At 46.5% G+C, this 20,465-nt stretch overlaps 1 protein-coding gene across 2 annotated transcripts in view; it reads right to left on the reverse strand.

Annotated features, from left to right (window-relative positions):
• The window catches only part of CERKL (CERK like autophagy regulator), a 214,112-nt gene extending 203,983 nt beyond the window's left edge, over positions 1 to 10,129 (reverse strand). The window contains exon 1 of one of the 2 annotated variants that reach the window (XM_077448122.1): positions 9,659 to 10,129. In XM_077448122.1, the coding sequence (XP_077304248.1) occupies positions 9,659 to 10,106 (448 nt within the window). In that variant the 5' untranslated portion in view covers positions 10,107 to 10,129. Of the gene's footprint in view, positions 1 to 9,649 lie in introns of both variants that reach the window. The other variant, XM_077448121.1, reaches the window with a different exon arrangement.
• Between the last annotated feature and the right edge of the window lie 10,336 nt (positions 10,130 to 20,465).

The raw sequence follows: 20,465 nt of genomic DNA on the forward strand, positions 1-20,465 counted from the left end.
CCAGTGTCTCTTAGATGCAGCCTACCAGTGGCTGTCAAATTCAGCCTCACCAGTGCCTGCAAGATGCAGCCTCACCAGTGTCTGCAAGATGCAGCCTACCAGATGCAGCCTCACCAGTGCCCGTCAGATGCAGCCTCACCAGTGCCCATCATACTAGTTAGTGCCTGTCAGATGCAGCCTACTAGTGTCTATCAGATGGAGCCTCACCAGTGCCAGGATCAGAGTGTCGATATCTCGCTGTGTCACAGAGCTGGATTTGAATTCCCCGTGCTGGGCGGTCGTAGTAACAATGGCCCGCCTCCTGTGATACGGCACACCAATTCAATGTCCCACAATGTGCGGCACCCGGGGCGGACTCTGCCCCCTTTTTGGTGCCATTATCAGCACCTTTCCTTCTTACGACTGAATGCAGAAAACACCGTTTTCGGATGATATGTTTCGGCGGCTGAAATTTCGGTGCGCCTCTGATCAATATGGTAACTTTGACGTGTTTTTCACATGAAAGTGTTTACTTTATAAGTACCTTCAAGGTAAGTCACGTGAAGGAATGTCTAGTTTTTAATATTCATGACTGATTGTTTATGCCCTTATGGACCAGAGCACTTTTCACATTTCTGCTATGAGCCTGTTTATTCAGTAAAAATATTGTCATTACTTAACAAAATACATATTTTTTAAGGACAAACAAGGCTTTCTTTTTGTGAATATTGTCCTGCAACAATGATTTTTTTTTTCCCCACAATCCTTACACAATTAAATGTAATATAACTAAACAAAAGGCACTTTTTCTTTTTTTTAGGAGTGTTAGATTAAAAAAATGTTACTGCACATAAAAAAAAATTTGCATTTTATTCTGTATTTTGTCCTGTTTAAAACTAAAATTATGATTTTGGTACAAAGCATTGCAAAGTTATTTACAAATGAAGTAAAGTCGTTTTTTTATTTTTTTTATTTTGCGCTTTTTTCAGTGTAATACATGTAAATATAGGTAAAAGGTGTAAAAATATTATTGACTAAAGCAAACAAAACTGAAAAAATATTAAATATTAGTTAATAAAATAGAAAAAAAAATCACCAAGAAAATGATAATTTAGTGGAGGAGAATAAGGAGTTAATTAGGGCTAATTAGAGTGAACTTAGGGTTAATAAAGGGTTCAACAAAGGAACATTTAATTTGAAAAATTGTTAGGTTGCTTAAACTGACTTCAGCTGCAGATCGAAGTTCACCCCTTTGATCTGTAGATGAATAAACAGAAAGATGCAAAATGAAACAATATTTCATTGTATTTTTTTCTGTATTTTAGGCTGAGCAATGCTGTTGATAAGCATTGCCAGACTTTTTTTTTTTACAGCTCCTGCTCCCAGGACCTTTTCTGTGTACTCGGCAATACAGCTATGATTCATCAGAGTTTAGCTGCAATGTACTGTGACAGGGGGGAATATCGACAACAGGGCAGAAGGACTGGACATACTAGACTTGCTCTGTGTACAATGATGACATCTGCAGGTGGATATAGGAACATTTACAAAATTAGATATTTAAGTTTTTTGTTTTTTTTGGATACTGGCTTTTGTTAGCCACAAGGGTATATTCTGTGTGGTGTTACTGACAATACAGTCTGATTATTATACTCTTCCTTTGTAAAAACGGAGGAGAAAAATGCATTTAATACAGTTGCCTTCTCCATGTCCTTGTAAGCAACTTCCCCCGATTCTCCTTTATGAGGCCAATATGCTCTGACCTCGCTTTATTACTATGAATATGCTTTAACATTTTTGTGGAATTTTCTTTACGCCCCTCCGCTATGTTTCTCTCCTTGTCTATTTTAGCTGCCACTGATTGCACTTTTACATTTCTTACTGCATTCCTTGTAGTGATGGAATGCTGACAATGACCCCTCTGCCTTATAATTTTTTAAGTGTCCATTTTTTTCCTTTTTTTATGCCTTTTGACTCTAAAGTTTAGCTACCCAGGTTTAACCTTCATCCACTTGGATCCATCAATGGCATTTGCTACAATTCCCATCTGCTGCTGTGGCAGAGGGACTCACATAGCACACCAGAAGAAGGCGCTCTGTGAGAACCTCTAGCAAATTTTTAAACATGAGGGAGTTTGTAGTTCATTCAGAGCTTCCCGAAGCCCAGCAACATAAGATCCATACCTCTGTTTGGACATGAGGCTGGTGGTAAACAATGTATGAGCCTGTGCATTGCACCTGATCACAATTCCAAAGCTCTGCAGGCCCAAAAGAAAACTTAATAAATGCACTTTTTTTTTTTTTTTCAATCAATGTTGGTGAATTCATTATTATTATTTTTTTGTAAAGGTGACCAATACCTTTAACATAGCTTATATGGTATGCAGGACATTGTTTTTTTTTATTTTCAAAGTTTGCTGTCAGTTGACAGTTCCTGAACAGAACAATTAAAGATCAAATTGATAACTTCCTTGGTAAGGATCCTTGCTTTAATTCTTAGCTATGCTGGACTGTTTCCAGGTGGCAGTATTAAAAGTTAGTTACCTAATGTTTGGATGCTACTCTAATAGGTAACAGGAAATCCTGCTATAAGTTTACACAATGCCCCATACAACACATTCTATGCAAGGACTGAAAGCACAATCAGGTCCTGAAAGCTAAGCTTGGCTGCACGCTGCTTCTAGGTTATTATTAAGTTAAACAGAATGTAGAAATTGGTGACCTTCAGCCAGGAAATAGAAATCTGTGAAACAACTTGAAACGCAACACCTTATGACTGTCAATAGTAAGGCACGCATGTTTATTAACCTTACTTTATTTTAACATCTAAAAAAGAAAATACGACTAAAAACCTATTGAAAATATTGATTAAAATAATCTGTAATATCAACATAAATTTGTGGCATGCAAATAAAATATCCCAGATATGTTTGACCATACACACCTAGGTCAGTTCCTTAAAGGGTAACTGCACTTTCGTGGGGAACAAAAATACCAAATAAAGAAAAAGTAATATAGCGTATACAATGTAAATTGAATGTTATTAAAAATGACCTTTCCTTTTTAATCTGCAGTTCTGCAATTTTCTGTAACATGCAACATGTAATATGGCTACCTAGAGGTGTCCTGTACACAGAAACATCATTTCCGGTTTACGTGATTGGTTCACCAATTTTCCCAGAAGTCTGCACTAAGGCCCCTTTCACACTCGGGCGGTGCGGGCGTCAGCAGTAAAGCGGCGCTATTTTTAGCGCCACTTTACCGTCGTTTTAGCCGTGGTTTGTGGCTGCTAGCAGGGTGGTTTTAACCCCCACTAGCGGCCGAAAAAGGGTTAAAAGTGCCGCTGCAGCGGCGCTTTGCCGTTGGTATAGCCGCGCTGCCCTATTGATCTCAATGGGTAGGAGCGGTTTAGGAGTGGCGAATACATCGCTCCTTCACCGCTCCAAAGATGCGGCTAGCAGGACTTCTTTCGCCATCCTGCCAGTGCACCGCTCCAGTGTGAAAGCCCTCCGGCTCTCACACTGGAGTGAAAGGGGCCATTTTTTTTCAGGCGCTACACAGGTGCTATTTTTTTAAAACTGCCTCGGTGTGAAAGGGGCCTAAGATACAAGTCAGGCCGCGTACACACGGGCGGACTGTTCGCCCAACTTTGTCCGCTGAACAGTGTTTCAGCGGACAGTCCGCTCGTGTGTGGGCTTCAGCAGACAGTTTCAGCGGACAGTCTGACGAACAAAGTTTTTCGGAATTCCTGTAAGACAGTCCGCTGAAACTTGGTTTGAGCAGACAGTCCGCTCGTGTGTAGGCTTGTTCGTCAAACTAAGTTCTGCGCATGCTCAGAAAGGATTTACACGCCGAAGGTTGCATTGCAGTGTATAGGACGTCGTTTTTCGAGTCCCGTCGTACGTGCCGTTCACGTCATCGCGCACGCTTTCAGCGGACTGTTCGTTCATCGTGTGTGGTCAAGTCCGCTCATGCAAATTTTGAGCGGACTGTTTGTCGGATTGTTTGACAAACTAAGTTGGGCGAACAGTCCGCCCGTGTGTACGCGGCCTCAGATTTCAGGCATCCCCTGAAAAAGAAAATTAAATTTTTGGTGAGATACTCCCAATAGGAAATCACGTCTGAGGCCGGGTTGACACTGGTATGACATAACTGTCCTCCTACTTTGCCCTGCGACATCAGTCCAACTTCCATCTGACTTGAATGAACAGGAGAAAGATTTTGCTTTCAGATAGTCTGACTTGTCCTTTGACCAATCAAAACAATCCCAGTGAGATATAAATTCCTTTTACTGCTGCTGTAATCACCATGCCGGATGTTACAAGTCGGATGGTTAGAACAAGGATCCTACTTTGATCCGACTTCAATGATATTCAATGGGCTGAAGTAGGACCAGAGTTGGACCAAAGTAGTGCAGTAACCTTTTTCAAAATCGGACCGACCCATGTATTAGGGTGAAAAACCTTCTGTAGTGCAGCAGAGCTCCCCTTTTACTTACCTGAACCCTGCAGCTCAAGCCACTGTCTTGGGTCCTCATTGGATAGATTGATAGCAGCTGGAGCCATTGGCCGGGGGGCAGGGCCAGGTACTGCTGTCTGTGTCAATGGACGTAGCAGCAGGATTTGGGAGTGCCCCAGCACATGTGCCCCCATGGAAAGCTGCTCTCCGTGGGGGCACTTGAGAAGAGGAGGAGTCAGGAGCGCCGCTAAGGGACCCCAGAAGAGGAGGATTGGGGTAGCTCTGTGTAAAACTCTTGCACAGAGGAGGTAAGTATGACATGTTTGTTATTAAAAAAAAAAAAAAAACACAAACTTTTATGAATCTTTACAAACCCCTTTATGACCGTTCTCATGGGGAATCATTGATTTACACACGTCTTGTGCTCCCAAAGTCAGAGCGTGTGTCATACCAGTGTGAACCCGGCCTAAAGGGATGAAGACTATCCTCATTAGAACCCTGCAGGTGAACAGCTGATTGATAATAGGTCAAAAATAGCATATATATATATATATATATATATATATATATATATATATATATATATATATATATATATATATAATATGCTATTTTTGACCTATTATCATATATATATACATATATACACACACACACATACAATACCCCCCCCCCCCCCCTTATTCTTAGTACTAATTTGGATATTGTGATAACTGTCCTCATAGTTTTTACTCATAAATCAGTAACCCTTACTCTTGGAAACAGGCAGGGCCCATCGAGGATGTGGGAGCCACTCCTGTATATTTCCAGGATTTTGTGCAGCTGGATGGTGCCTGTACAGTATTGACACTGCGCAGAGCACTTTGTTGATAACAAATTACCGTGTTGCTGGTGGCGTTGGCGGAAGTCCCCCCCATTGTTATGGCAACCTGTCAATCATCAGAGGACCTGGCGCCTAACCCTGGTACATCCTATACAATTTTTTTATATTTTTTTTTAAACCCAGCCGGATTCAAGGTAAATGAGGACATACCTGTCTTACCTGGGCTCTGGGGATGATTGGCACATATCTGTCTCACCTGAGCTCTGGGGGTGAATGGGGACACACCTGTTTCTGGGAGATTGGGGACACATGTCTGGGGGTGAATGGGTCCACACTTGTTTGGGGGTGAATGGCACACACATCTTTCCTGGGCTCTCATGGCGAAAAAGGAGAAACCTCCTTTCTGAGGGTGAGGGGCACACACCTGTCTCACCTGGACTCTCAGGGTGAATGGGAACACACCTCTCAGGGGTGAATACCTTTTTGGAGAGTGAAGGGCACAGAGGAGTTTCACCTGGGCTCCAAGGATGCATGAGGGCACACCTGTCTTAGGAGGTGGAGTGACTGGCACCACACTGGTCTCAACTGGGCTCTGGGAGTAGATGGGACACACCTGTCTTGGGAATGAAGGGCACACACCTGTCCGGAGGGGGGTGAAGGGCACACCCCTGTCCGGAGGGGGTTGAAGGGCACACCCCTGTCCGGAGGGGGTTGAACGGCACACCCCTGTCCGGAGGGGGTTGAAGGGCACACCCCTGTCCGGAAGGGGTTGAAGGGCACACCCCTGTCCGGAAGGGGTTGAAGGGCACACCCCTGTCCGGAAGGGGTTGAAGGGCACACCCCTGTCCGGAAGGGGTTGAAGGGCACACCCCTGTCCGGAAGGGGTTGAAGGGCACACCCCTGTCCGGAAGGGGTTGAAGGGCACACCCCTGTCCGGAAGGGGTTGAAGGGCACACCCCTGTCCGGAGGGGGTTGAAGGGCACACCCCTGTCCGGAGGGGGTTGAAGGGCACACCCCTGTCCGGAGGGGGTTGAAGGGCACACCCATGTCCGGAGGGGGTTGAAGGGCACACCCCTGTCCGGAGGGGGTTGAAGGGCACACCCCTGTCCGGAGGGGGTTGAAGGGCACACCCCTGTCCGGAGGGGGTTGAAGGGCACACCCCTGTCTCACCTGATCCACAGGAGGTGAAGGGCCCACATCTGACCAGGAGGGAGGTGAAGGGTCTACACCTGTATCACCTGGTCTATCAGGTCAAATGGGAACACACCTGTTGTGGGTGAATGATGGGGACACACCTGTCCGGGAGGTGAAGGGCACATACTAGTCTCACATGGACTCTCAGGATGAATGGGAAAACACCTTTTTGTGGGGTGAAGGGCACAGAGGAGTTTCACCTTGGCTATTAGGATGCATGAGGACACACCTGTCTTGGCAGTGACTGGCACACAACTGTCTCAACTAGGCTCTGGGATGGGACATGTCTATCCTGGGGCTGAAGGACACACACCTGTCTTAGGGGTAAAAGGTACCTGTCGGGGGGGGGGGAGACAGGCCCACACCATGCTGAGGGGGTGAAGGGCACACACCTGCCTTGGGGGGAGGGTGAAGGGCACACACCTGCCTTGGGGGGAGGGTGAAGGGCACACACCTGCCTTGGGGGGAGGGTGAAGGGCACACGGACACATGGCACACAGCAGATTTTACATGGACTCTCAGGATGAATGGGAACACACCTTTTTGGGGGGTGAAGGGCACAGAGGAGTTTCACCTTGGCTATTAGGATGCATGAGGACACACCTGTCTTGGGAGTGACTGGCACACACCTGTCTCAACTAGGCTCTGGGAGTGAATGAGACACAGGCTGAGGGGGTGAAGGGCACACCTGTCCTCCGGGGAGAAAGGCACACCTGTCCTCCGGGGAGAAAGGCACACCTGTCCTCCGGGGAGAAAGGCACACCTGTCCTCCGGGGAGAAAGGCACACCTGTCCTCCGGGGAGAAAGGCACACCTGTCCTCCGGGGAGAAAGGCACACCTGTCCTCCGGGGAGAAAGGCACACCTGTCCTCCGGGGAGAAAGGCACACCTGTCCTCCGGGGTGAAAGGCACACCTGTCCTCCGGGGTGAAAGGCACACCTGTCCTCCGGGGTGAAAGGCACACCTGTCCTCCGGGGTGAAAGGCACACCTGTCCTCCGGGGTGAAAGGCACACCTGTCCTCCGGGGTGAAAGGCACACCTGTCCTCCGGGGTGAAAGGCACACACCTGTTTTGGGGGGGGGGGGGTGAAGGGCGCACACCTGTCTTGGGGGGGGGGTGAAGGGCGCACACCTGTCTTGGGGGGGGGGGGGGGGGGTGAAGGGCGCACACCTGTCTTGGGGGGGGGGGTGAAGGGCGCACACCTGTCTTGGGGGGGGGGGGGGGGTGAAGGGCGCACACCTGTCTTGGGGGGGGCGAAGGGCGCACACCTGTCTTGGGGGGGGGTGAAGGGCGCACACCTGTCTTGGGGGGGGGTGAAGGGCGCACACCTGTCTTGGGGGGGGGGGGGTGAAGGGCGCACACCTGTCTTGGGGGGGGTGAAGGGCGCACACCTGTCTTGGGGGGGGTGAAGGGCGCACACCTGTCTTGGGGGGGGGGTGAAGGGCGCACACCTGTCTTGGGGGGGGGGGTGAAGGGCGCACACCTGTCTTGGGGGGGGTGAAGGGAGCACATCTGTCTTGGGGGGGGTGAAGGGCGCACACCTGTCTTGGGGGGGTGAAGGGCGCACACCTGTCTTGGGGGGGTGAAGGGCGCACACCTGTCTTGGGGGGGTGAAGGGCGCACACCTGTCTTGGGGGGGTGAAGGGCGCACACCTGTCTCGGGGGGGAGTGAAGGGCACACTCCTGTCTCGGGGGGGGAGTGAAGGGCACACTCCTGTCTCGGGGGGGAGTGAAGGGCACACACCTGTCTCGGGGGGGAGTGAAGGGCACACACCTGTCTCGGGGGGGAGTGAAGGGCACACACCTGTCTCGGGGGGGAGTGAAGGGCACACACCTGTCTGGGGGGGGGGAGTGAAGGGCACACACCTGTCTGGGGGGGGAGTGAAGGGCACACACCTGTCTGGGGGGGGAGTGAAGGGCACACACCTGTCTGGGGGGGGGGAGTGAAGGGCACACACCTGTCTGGGGGGGGGGAGTGAAGGGCACACTCCTGTCTCAGGGGGAGTGAAGGGCACACTCCTGTCTCGGGGGGGAGTGAAGGGCACACTCCTGTCTCGGGGGGGAGTGAAGGGCACACTCCTGTCTCGGGGGGGAGTGAAGGGCACACTCCTGTCTCGGGGGGGAGTGAAGGGCACACACCTGTCTCGGGGGGGAGTGAAGGGCACACACCTGTCTCGGGGGGGAGTGAAGGGCACACACCTGTCTCGGGGGGGAGTGAAGGGCACACACCTGTCTCGGGGGGGAGTGAAGGGCACACACCTGTCTCGGGGGGGAGTGAAGGGCACACACCTGTCTCGGGGGGGAGTGAAGGGCACACACCTGTCTCGGGGGGGAGTGAAGGGCACACACCTGTCTCGGGGGGGAGTGAAGGGCACACACCTGTCTCGGGGGGGAGTGAAGGGCACACACCTGTCTCGGGGGGGAGTGAAGGGCACACACCTGTCTCGGGGGGGAGTGAAGGGCACACACCTGTCTCGGGGGGGAGTGAAGGGCACACACCTGTCTCGGGGGGGAGTGAAGGGCACACACCTGTCTCGGGGGGGAGTGAAGGGCACACACCTGTCTCGGGGGGGAGTGAAGGGCACACACCTGTCTCGGGGGGGAGAGAGGGGCACACACCTGTCTGGGGGGGAGTGAAGGGCATACACCTGTCTCGGGGGGGGGGGTGAAGGGCATACACCTGTCTCGGGGGGGGAGTGAAGGGCACACACCTGTCTCGGGGGGGGAGTGAAGGGCACACACCTGTCTGGGGGGGGGGGGGAGTGAAGGGCACACACCTGTCTAGGGGGGGGGGGGAGTGAAGGGCACACACCTGGCTGGGGGGGGGGAGTGAAGGGCACACACCTGTCTCGGGGGGGGGGGAGTGAAGGGCACACACCTGTCTCGGGGGGGGGAGTGAAGGGCACACACCTGTCTCGGGGGGGGAGTGAAGGGCACACACCTGTCTCGGGGGGGGGGGAGTGAAGGGCACACACCTGTCTCGGGGGGGGGGGGAGTGAAGGGCACACACCTGTCTGGGGGGGGGGAGTGAAGTCACACACCTGTCTGGGGGGGGGGGAGTGAAGTCACACACCTGTCTGGGGGGGGGGAGTGAAGTCACACACCTGTCTGGGGGGGGGAGCGAAGTCACACACCTGTCTGGGGGGGGAGCGAAGGGCACACACCTGTTTGGGGGGGGGGAAGCGAAGGGCACACACCTGTCTCACCTGGGCTCTCCGGATAAATGGGCGTCCACAATAATTGGCTGGAGGTGAGGGAGACATCGCAGCTCCTCTTGTGGATTTGGAATATTCCTCGGAGCAGGCTGTTCTGGCGGCCATAGTCCCGGGATAGGCGGGCACTGTACCCCCCCAGGGATCGCTCCTCCGGGTCACTGTACCCCCGGGCTCCGGAGCGCTCGCTCCCCGAACTCCACTCCTCGCAGTGATCGCTCAGCTGTTGGGGCACCGAGGCGGGTCTCCTCCAGTGCCGGGGACTCCCGGGCTCCATGCACTCCTCCCCGCTCTCACTCCAGGCGCTCACACGCCGGTACACGCCGGGCAGGGGCAGAGTCTCCCCCATACTGTCACTGGCGGAGTTCCGGAGTTGGGGGGACAGGTGGATACCGAGAACTGGGCTGCTGCCAGGGTAACCAGCGGGCACGCGCGACGCCATCTCCGGTTGTCTGAGTGACGGGGGCGCGCACTGTGCGGAGGAGAGGAGCGCGCAGCCTAATCCCGGAGAGGGGCTGGAGGTGACCCTCTCAGGAGTACAGGGCACTGGTCTGGTCAGTTCTATGTGGCACACAGCAGATTTTAATGCCATTTTTTTTTTTTTTTTAAGTGTGAATGATAGACGCTACAAGATGCCTGCAGTCATCTTTACTGCTGAGAAAAGCTCCTCTCTGATCTAGTTTCAATGGAAAACCTACCAATTTACCCCAATGGACAGGGAGAGCCAGGCCTAGAAATAAATGGAGGATGAGATTCGGGGGTCATCAATGCAGGGCACAGGGGCACTGCCCCCCTAATCCATGTGCCCCTAATCTACATGCAGGGCACCAGACACATGGATTTCAATTAGTTTTTTTTTTTTGGTGGTGGTGGACGGACAGATTGCTACCCCCCCCCCCCCCCCAAAAAAAAAATATATACCACCTGTGTGCTGACCCTTTCCTAAAAACGCATCGCATGGAACCACATAGTGCTGCAGCTTCAAACTTTTTTTTTGTGCAAGCAAAAATGTGATGCATTTTCCAATGCATTGGGATGCCATTAGTAATTAACGCCATCCCCAAGCATCTGCTAAAGAGCAGTATGTTTTGCCTGCAGGTCAGGAACACACACCATTATGAATGTGTTTCTGTTCCATGCAAATGTGAACCTAGGCTTACTTGGAGCTCTTTTTGTAACCAACACGATAGTAAAACAAAGCAAAGAAATTCCAAATATACTTGAGCGATTATTAAAGGTCAATCACACATAAATTCAGCCTGCACCTTTTGCATTAGAGTTCCTTTTACATCAGGGTTCCCATCAGTCTTAGGCAGGCCATATACAGTGCAAATTTCTTTCCTGCAACCACAGGAAACCACCGATTCCCCCACCAAACAGGCAATGCTGATAGGGAATCCCTCCTACCGAGACATTGTGATCTCCGGTGTGGGATGGGGGAATCCAACCCCTCTGGGAGAAGACAGTGATTATTGTTAGAGGCTACAGCAGCCACTAGCGATAATCGCAAGTAAATCCGGCAGGCTGGTTGTACCCATTTTGATCAATCAACTTGGTACATTCAGCCTGCCCATACATGGTTCCAATCTTGTCTGGTTCCTGCTGAACCAGCCAAGATTCAAACCGTCTATGGCCAGCCTTAGGGCTGATTCACACCACAAAAACGCACTCCAGATCCATTCCAGATGCACTTCTGCATGCATGTTTTTAACGCATTTTGGACATGCTCTGGTGCATTTTTGATGCTTTTTACCATGTTCTAGTACAGTCCAGGGCAAGAAAAATGCAGCATGTTCTACTTTTTTTTTCTGGAACAAGAACACCCAGGAACTGACAGCACTGGTGTGAAATATGCTATTGGAAACAATATAACCTACTCTCCATGTGTTTTTCATACAGAAACAAAATGCACTAGACTGCATGTGGTGTGAACTGGCCCTTAGGGCCCATTCACACTACACCACATGCGGTGCATTGGTGCGCTTCGGTTCCCTTCACTGTGAATGGCACTCCAATGCACCCTCACATTACACATGTGCTGCAAAGCAGTGGACAATACACAGTGTTCTCTCAGCCTTTCTTAACTTCTTTACCCCAGAGAAACCCTTAAAATAATTTCTTGGCCTTGGGAACCCCTCCTAAAACCAATTCTTTGGGGGGGGGGGGGGGAATTGCCCTTACATTGGTGGTTAGTTGGAAGAATGCTGTTTGTTGGAAGAAAGGTGCTTAGTTACATTTGACCTTCAGATAAAATATTAGTTATTCAAAGATTTGGATGTACCTGAATTTATGAATCACAATAGTAACAAATTTCAACAAATCTGAAATAAATTATAAGGAAAACAAGAAATTCATTCATATTCATTTATTTCATTTGGGTGACAGGATACGATAGTTTGGGCCTTTTGTTAATGTTTGAAGCATTTGGAATGACATAATGAGTGATCCGCATTGATTCGGATCAATTGGTTGTTATTCTAGTGAGAATAGCATGATTTATAAAAAATGCGCTACATAATACATATGTAATAGGAACATATTGCAATAAAAAGTTGTAGTAAGGTTTAAAAGTGAAATAAGGTGAGTCCTACCTATTGAGTTTGGGTTGGATGGAGGTGGATCCATCAGAATCTCTGAATCATAACATAACAAATTAATCAGAATCTTCCAAAATAACAAGCTTAACCCAAAAACTCCTGTGCTGCCACTGATCTATTCACCAAACTAAGGATAAAATATGAAAAAAAGATCTTCCAAAATAACTTCTGAAAAAAACAAATTGATTTGGAACAACAAATATGAGAAACGAATCAGAATATACAAAACAAATTCTGAAAACGAACTTCCTTCAGAGGATGCTAGGGGTTTCAAGGGCAGTGGCCGGGAGTGAAGATGGCTGAAAAGTTAGAGGGGTTTAAAACTAGGCGACAGGGGGAGGGTCCAGAGGTAGAGATAGTCAGCAATGAACATATTTCAGAGGGTAGTATTGGGCACATTAGTGGTAGGTTGACTAAAGCACATAAACCCAAGGTAAGTATAGTAACAAGTCCTATTTGCAATCTCGGAACACCCAATAAGAGGACAGTATGCGACCGGTCTAAACTATGTGGCATGTTCACCAATGCCAGGAGCCTGGCAGACAAGATGGGTGAACTAGAGATACCGTTGAATGAGAAGGATTTGAATTTTGTGGGAATTTCAGAGACCTGGTTTAACAGCTCTCATGATTGGCTGGCAACCATTGAAGGTTATTCCCTTTATCGCAGGGATAGGTAAAAAAGGGGTAGGGGTATGCCTATATATCAAGAATAATGTACATGTGAATGTGAGAGATGACATCAATAAGGGAGCTAGGGAGGAGGTGGAATCCTTATGGGTAGAGCGCTAAAGGGATGAAGCTAAGGGGAAAATAATACTGAGAGTATGCTATAGGCCCCCTAACCTGAGGGAGGAAGGGGAGACAGACCTCCTATCGCAATTTGGATTAGCAGCAAGTATGGGAAGTGTTAGTATAATGGGGGATTTTAATGATCCAGACATAGACATGGTGGAAGGAACCACGCATTCCTCTAAGGCTCGCCAGTTTCTAAATGTCTTGCAGGACAATTTCATGGGTCAGATGATAGACACATCAACTAGATCTACTGATTACCAACAATACAGACTTGATCATGGATGTTGAAAAACGGGGCAATTTAGGCAACAGCGATCACAGGTCAATTGGCTTCAGTATAAATCACACAAATAGGAAACACAAGGTCAACGCAAAGAAACTGAATTTCAAAAGAGCCATCTTCCCTAAGCTACGAACCTTGCTAGAAGATATAAATTGGGATGAAGTCTTAGAAACAAAGAACACAGAGGAGAGATGGGTTTGCTTTAAGAGCATATTAATAAATGGCATTATCCAGTGCATCCCATTGGGAAATAAATTTAAAAGAGCAAGCAAAAGTCCTGAATGGCTTAACTCTAATGTAAAAATGCATATAAAAGCAAAGGAGAAAGCCTTCAAAAAAATACAAGGCAGAGGGATCATCATCAACAATCAGACTTTACAAAGAATGCAACAAGGGTGCAATTAGGGTGGCTGAGGCCGCGTACACACGGGCGGATTGTCTGCCCAACTTAGTCTGCTGAAATCCGCTCGTGTGTGGGTTTCAGCGGACAGTCTGGCGGACTAAGTCTTTCAGGATTTCCGTAATTTTGTCCGTCCAAACTTGGTTTCAGCGGACAGTCCGCTCGTGTGTAGGCAAGTTGGACGGACTAAGTATGGCGCATGCTCAGAAAGGATTTACACGCCGAAGGTTGCATTGCAGTGTATTGGACGTCGAATTTCTAGTCCCGTCGTACGTGCTGTACACGTCATCGCGCAAGCTTTTAGCGGACTGTCTGTTCATCGTGTGTGGTCAAGTCCGTTCATTTAAAAGTTGGACGGACTGTCTGTCGGATTGTCTGACGAACTTAGTTGGGCAGACAATCCGCCCGTGTGTACGCGGCCTAAGATAGAACACAAAAGACATATAGTGGAGGAGAGCAAAACAAAATCCCCATATATTCTTTAAGTATATAAACAGTTATAAAAGGGAGGACAGACTATATTGGTCCCATAAAGAATGAGGAAGGGCATCTGGTTATGAAGAATGGGGAGATGGCAAAAGTATTGAATTTATTTTTCTCCTCAGTCTTCACAAGGGAACCGGGGGGCTTCAGTAACCAAAACTGCAGTGTTTGTCCTCATGACACATTAAAGGAAGCACCCTCATGGCTAACAGAGGACTGAATTAGAAATAGACTTGGGAAACTTAATATTAATAAATCACCAGGACCAGATGGCTTGCACCAGAGGATACTTAGGGTAATTGCCAGACCATTGTTCCTAATTTTTACCGACAGTCTACTGACTGGAATGGTACCAGCTGGTTTGAAAAAAAGCCAATGTAGCACCAATATTTAAAAAGGGGCAAAATACATCCCTGGGAATTACAGACCAGTTAGCCTAACATCAATAGTATGCAAGCTCTTGGAGGGGATGATAAGAGACTATATACAAGATTTTAGTAATGAAAACTGTATCATTAGCAGTAATCAGCATGGATTCATGAAGAATCGTTCTTGCCAAACCAATCTATTAAACTTCTATGAAGAGGTGAGCTGCCATCTAGATAAAGGAAGGCCCGTAGATGTGGTGTATCTGAATTTTGCAAAAGCATTTGACACAGTTCCCCATAAATTTTTACTGTACAAAGTAAGGTCTGTTGGCATGGACCATAGGGTGAGTACATGGATTGAAAACTGGCTACAAGGGTGAGTTCAGAGGGTGTTGATAAATGGGGAATACTCGGAATAGTCAAGGGTGGGAAGTGGGATCCCCCAGGGTTCTGTGCTGGGACCATTCCTATTTAATTTGTTCAGACCTTGAAGATGGGGTAAACAGCTCAATCTCAGTGTTTGCTGATGACACTAAGCTAAGCAGGTCAATAACTTCTCTGTAGTATGTGGCAACCTTGCAGGAAGATCTGAACAAATGAATGGGGTGGGCAACTACATGGCAAATGAGGTTTAATGTAGAAAAATATAAAGTTATGCATTTGGGTGGCAGAAATATGAATGCAATCTACTCACTAGGGGGTGAACCTCTGAGGGAGATTAGGAAGGAAAAAGACCTGGGGGTCCTATTAGATGATAGGCTCAGCAATGGCATGCAATGCCAAGCTTCTGCTAACAAAGCAAACAGAATATTGGCATGCATTAAAAAGGGGATTAACTCCAGGGAAAAAGCGTTAATTTCCCCACTCTACAAGACTTTGGTTTGGCTACACCTAGAGTATGCTGTCTAGTTCTGGGCACCAGTCCTTAGGAAGGATATACTGGAAATAGAGCAAGTACACAGAAGGGCAACAAAGCTAATAAAGGGTTTGGAGGATATTAGTTATGAAAAAAGGTTGTGAGCACTGAACTTATTCTCTCTGGAGAAGAGACGCTTGAGAGGGGATATGATTTCAATTTACAAATACCATACTGGTGACCCCACAATAGGGATAAAACATTTTTGCGGAAGGGAGCTTAATAAGACACGTGGCCACTCACTAAAATTAGAAGAAAAGAGGTTTAACCTTAAACTGCATCGATAGTTTCAAAAAACTATTAGATAAGCACCTGAACGACTGCAACATACAGGGATATACAATGGATATAATATGATATAATCACACACATGGGTTGGACTTGATGGACTTGTGTCTTTTTTAGTTACGTGTAACTATGTATGTAAGTGGCAGAATGATTTCCTTGTTAATGGTGCCTGCATAGTTTTGGCTGTAATGTACCCAGGGGCAGACTGACACTGCCCGAGGACCCCATGCCACTAGGGGGCCCCATCAGGGTTGCCAGCCTCAGTAAAACCAGGGACAATATGTAAAAATGTGTGTTTTTTTTTTACATCTGTCTCTGAAATGTCCCTTACCGACATCCTTTTGGTCTAATAATCCAGAGATTATAGCTGCCCCACCTCTCCAGTACTTTCTCAGCCAATAGAAACATGTCTGTGTATACTGTGTGATTCTATACTGTGTGTTTGTGTATACTGTGTGGCCCCATAATCTCTGATTGCCTGGGGGCCCCATAATCTCCTATTGCCCGGGGCCCCCATGAGTTGTCAGTCCTCCCCTGAATGTACCTCAGCAGAGCCCAAAGAATGAGACTAGTGGTGTTTCTCCTTTTGTCTTTCAGGCAAGTGGCCTCAACGATCTTTGTAGTTGTCTGTAAGGGGAATTATTTCTACTGACCACTAATATAAGGGGACCCTTCTTCCATTGGTCACCAATGTAAGGGGGCACTCTTCTTCTGGCCAACAATGAAGAGGCTGCTTTTCCACTGACCATGTAATGGGGGCTTTCCCACGGACCTCCAATGTAAAGGGCCCTTTCCCATCTGACCAATGTAAAGGGGTTCTTCTTTCACTGACCGCCTATATAATAGGGCCTTCTCAACTGACCGCCAATTGAGAAGACAAGTGTCCTTCTCCCACTGATTACCAATATAAGGTGATTCTTCTTCCATTGGTCAACAATTTAAAGGAGCCCTTCTCCAATTGATCACCATTATACTTTTTCGCTAACCACCAATGTAAGAGAGTCCTTCTTCCAATGACTACCCATGCCGTTTCTTTAGAACCCTGTGCTGTGAGCTCGCCCTCGCATGCATGCGCAGGAGTGACATCGCGCAGCTCCAGCCAGTCGCAGAGCCAGAGTTTTCAGACCCGGAAGGAAGACGGGTGAAGATGGATGCAGCCTCCAGCGATGACAGAGGGCTTAGTTTGCAGGTAAGTTTCACATAATGTGCTAGTATGCGATGCATACTAACACATTATGCCTTTACTTTGCAGGTCAGCAAAAATTTTAAAAAAGAGGCAGCGTTTACTTCCTCTTCAAGGGGACAATCAGACCCTGGGTTGTGCATTTTGGTGCTTTCCAGACCTCTTTGTAGATAGCTGTGGCCCTCTTTCCAGTTCCAGACCTGTGGCGCAGCCTCTGGTGTGACTCAAACTCTGAAGACTCATTTTATGAGTTGGCTGTGTGGGCTAAACAACTGGGGCTGCTATGTTTATTAGAACTGCTGGATGCCATTATTATCCCTATTTTTACATTGGTTTTCCATGGAAAGGGTTGTAATGCCGAAGGACTGTGCCCTAGTGGTGCATCACTTGGTTAAGTGTTATGTGCGCACACTCAACACTCTCGTTCCTGCTATTTAGTATGAGATATCACCTTCCAACCACTGTTCTTTATCGCAAGAAACATGCAGTTGCACCTTGGTTAGTCCAAGCTGCCACCTACAAAGACCAGGCTGCCTCTGGCCATTGAACCTCTCCTACTTCCAGCAGTCAGTTTCTGAGTACTCAAGGTTTTCTCTCTTTTATTTTAGCTAAGTTGTCTCTGGTTGAGGTGCAACATGTCAAATCCCAAACACACTAGGAGCCATCCTGCTGTATCGTGTCCCTCCGGCCCACGATCCACTAGAGTTCTGGGATGGCCTGTAGTATTTTTTCTGGCACTGACACGAACTTAGAGTCCTTACATTTCTCAGAGTCTTCCTTAGCTTCATGGAGTTTGAACCCGTCACTTTTAACCTGGAAGAAATTTACTGCAGTCATGCAGGATTTCATAGGCCAAACTTTCCATAATAGGGAACATCTGCTTTTATATTCATCTGTGTAGACATGTGCACTGCCAAAAAATTTGTTTGTTTTTGTTTCATTTGTTGTTTTTTTTCTTGTTTTTTGGGACATTAGTTATGATCCAAATTTGTTATTTCAAATACATTTGTAACTTCTGAAAATTTTGAATTTGTTATGTTCCATTCATTTAGATGCAGTATTCGTTATTTTGAAAATGAGAAAATCAGAAAATTAGAAAATCAAAAAATAAGAATGAAAATGTGAAAATCCCAAAATTTGAAAATCCAAAATAATAACTAACTAATAATAACTAACTTTTACATTATAGGTATTGGAATTTCCTTATAAATGTGGCTGTTAGTGAACATAATGAATACAAATTTATCTGAAGTTACGAATTATCTAAATTAACAAATGCTGCATCTAAATGAATGGAATGTAACAAATTAAAAATAATAATAAAAAATGTTGATTATTATTATCATTATTTATTATTATTCATTTGTTACATTCTATACGTTTATATGCGGCATTCCTTATTTTGAATAATTCGTTACTTTGGATAAATTTGTATTCCTTACGTTCACTAACAGCCAAATTTGAAAGGAAATTTGAATACCTATAATTTAATAGTTAGTAATAGTTATCATTATATAGTTATTATTTAGGATTTTTGGGTTTTCAAATTTACGTATTTTCATTCTTATTTTCGGATTCGTTAAACGGGTTTTCTTTAGAATATTTTATTATATCTCAGATGCATGGGTATAGAAGATTATTCCAGGGTCTACAAACTCTGTTCTGTTCACAGCTTCCTCCATGGTTCATCTTTTTCATCCTCCTTGTGTTAGTGTACAGGTTAGCAGACCGCGATGTAGACCTTGTTAGTTTTTTGGAGCAAGAGTTATTGCCCCAGGTCCTGTGGTGAAAAGGTTGCAGGAATTTCATTAGAACCTTATCACGGTTCCAAAACTAAATGAGTGTCTTCATTCTGACACAAATATTCCACATGGAAATCACCAGATCTGCCATAGTCTTCCTCCATCCTTGAAGTATAGGGGTCTGATCCTAGATCCAAGTCGAAATTTGTATTCCACAAGATAGACAGCAAACTCTCTGCTCCCAGACTCTTCAGTATAGGAGTCAACTGACATTTTGATTCTTGTAAGTGAGTCCTGGGGCTCATGGTGGCCTTTTCAAAGCAGTCAGATTTTCTCAGTTCAGTTCAGTCTCTGCACAAACCTTGCCAGTGCAGGGGATTTGGACACTGCAGAAATCCTACTTCCAGATCAACATTCTAAAGTTTTGAGGTGATTTTTTTGGACCTATACTGTTGCACTTCTCAATTAGAGGGTCATTTAATCATGATCCAGTTGAGCAATTCAGTGCAAGTGTTGTATATAAACTGTTGAAGGAGCTTGAAATCTTTCAGTGGTAAGTGAAGCAGAAAAACTTTTCTTTAGGGCAGAACTTCGCATTCTAGCCTTCCCATCCACTTACTTCCTAAATGTACACAATTGGCAGGCAGACTACAACAGCCAGCAGCCCATGGACCTTGGGTAATGGCCCCTACATCCAAAAATGTTTCAAGACCTAGGTGTCAGAGGTGAGGGAAGCTGGATGTGGATCTTCTGGCCTCTAAATTCAACAACTGACAGGTTTGTCTCCTGTAAAAACAGTGGAGTCTTTGGTGGCTAAGTGGGATCAGTATGATCAGTGCAACCTGATCAATGTTTTATCTCCCCTGAAACCCCCTCTTCATCTGTTCCCATGGATCATAGTTCCAAATTGGCAGACAATTCATGGCCTCTTCCAGATAATCCATGACTGATAGTCACCAGCTCTCTGCTCATTGAATACTGAGAACTGAGCGCTCAACGGTCTTTGATCACTCAGTTCTCAGTCTTAGAAGTGGTGAGGGGCAGATGCTGCATCCACCTAGGTGGGTGTACATTTTTCATTTTTTCTGAAACCCAAACTTCTTTTTTACCTTCTTTACTTTCCCTGCCAGTTTATATTTTATTTTTGTAAGTGGTATCGGAGAGATCAAAATATTCCTGCTTTTAGTAACTCTCAGTGTATATAGAAAACAGCTCTGTTCACTCTAAGTCATGGACATTGCCATGCTAAATTTACTACACAGCAGCTGAATTATTTTTATAATTATGCTCAAGTATAAGAACCAAAAAATTAGCATTGTTTAAAGTTTTAATAATTCTAGAATTTTAACATCAGTTCTAGTTGACATAATTGCCTGTTTTCTTTATGCAGCGTTTTCACAAATGTACTTACAAGCAGATAGAATCAACATCATAACCTTGCCTAATATTATTGTATAATGTATTTAAATAATAATAGTAGAAAAGGTAAAAAGAGAAAAACAAATCTCTTATGCTGTCAATCAGAGCAAACCTGAGTAGAAAAGAAAGGCCACATTGAGAAACAGCCAGAGATGTGCAGAAAATTTGCAAAGTGTACAGCAATGGTATTGAGTAGATATAGTCACTGTTTAAACTCAAGCAGAACACTGACCTGAAATGCAGCATCTCTTACCTGAGATGGAGTAGGTGGCCACCCAACCTATTGTCCTTAATGCAGAACTGTAAAGTTGGAGAGGAACTTTGA

This window comes from Lithobates pipiens, unplaced genomic scaffold, assembly GCF_037356315.1.
Source record: "Lithobates pipiens isolate NorthernLeopardFrog02 unplaced genomic scaffold, aLitPip1_a1.2 Scaffold_22, whole genome shotgun sequence".
NCBI classification, from domain to species: Eukaryota; Metazoa; Chordata; class Amphibia; order Anura; family Ranidae; genus Lithobates; species Lithobates pipiens.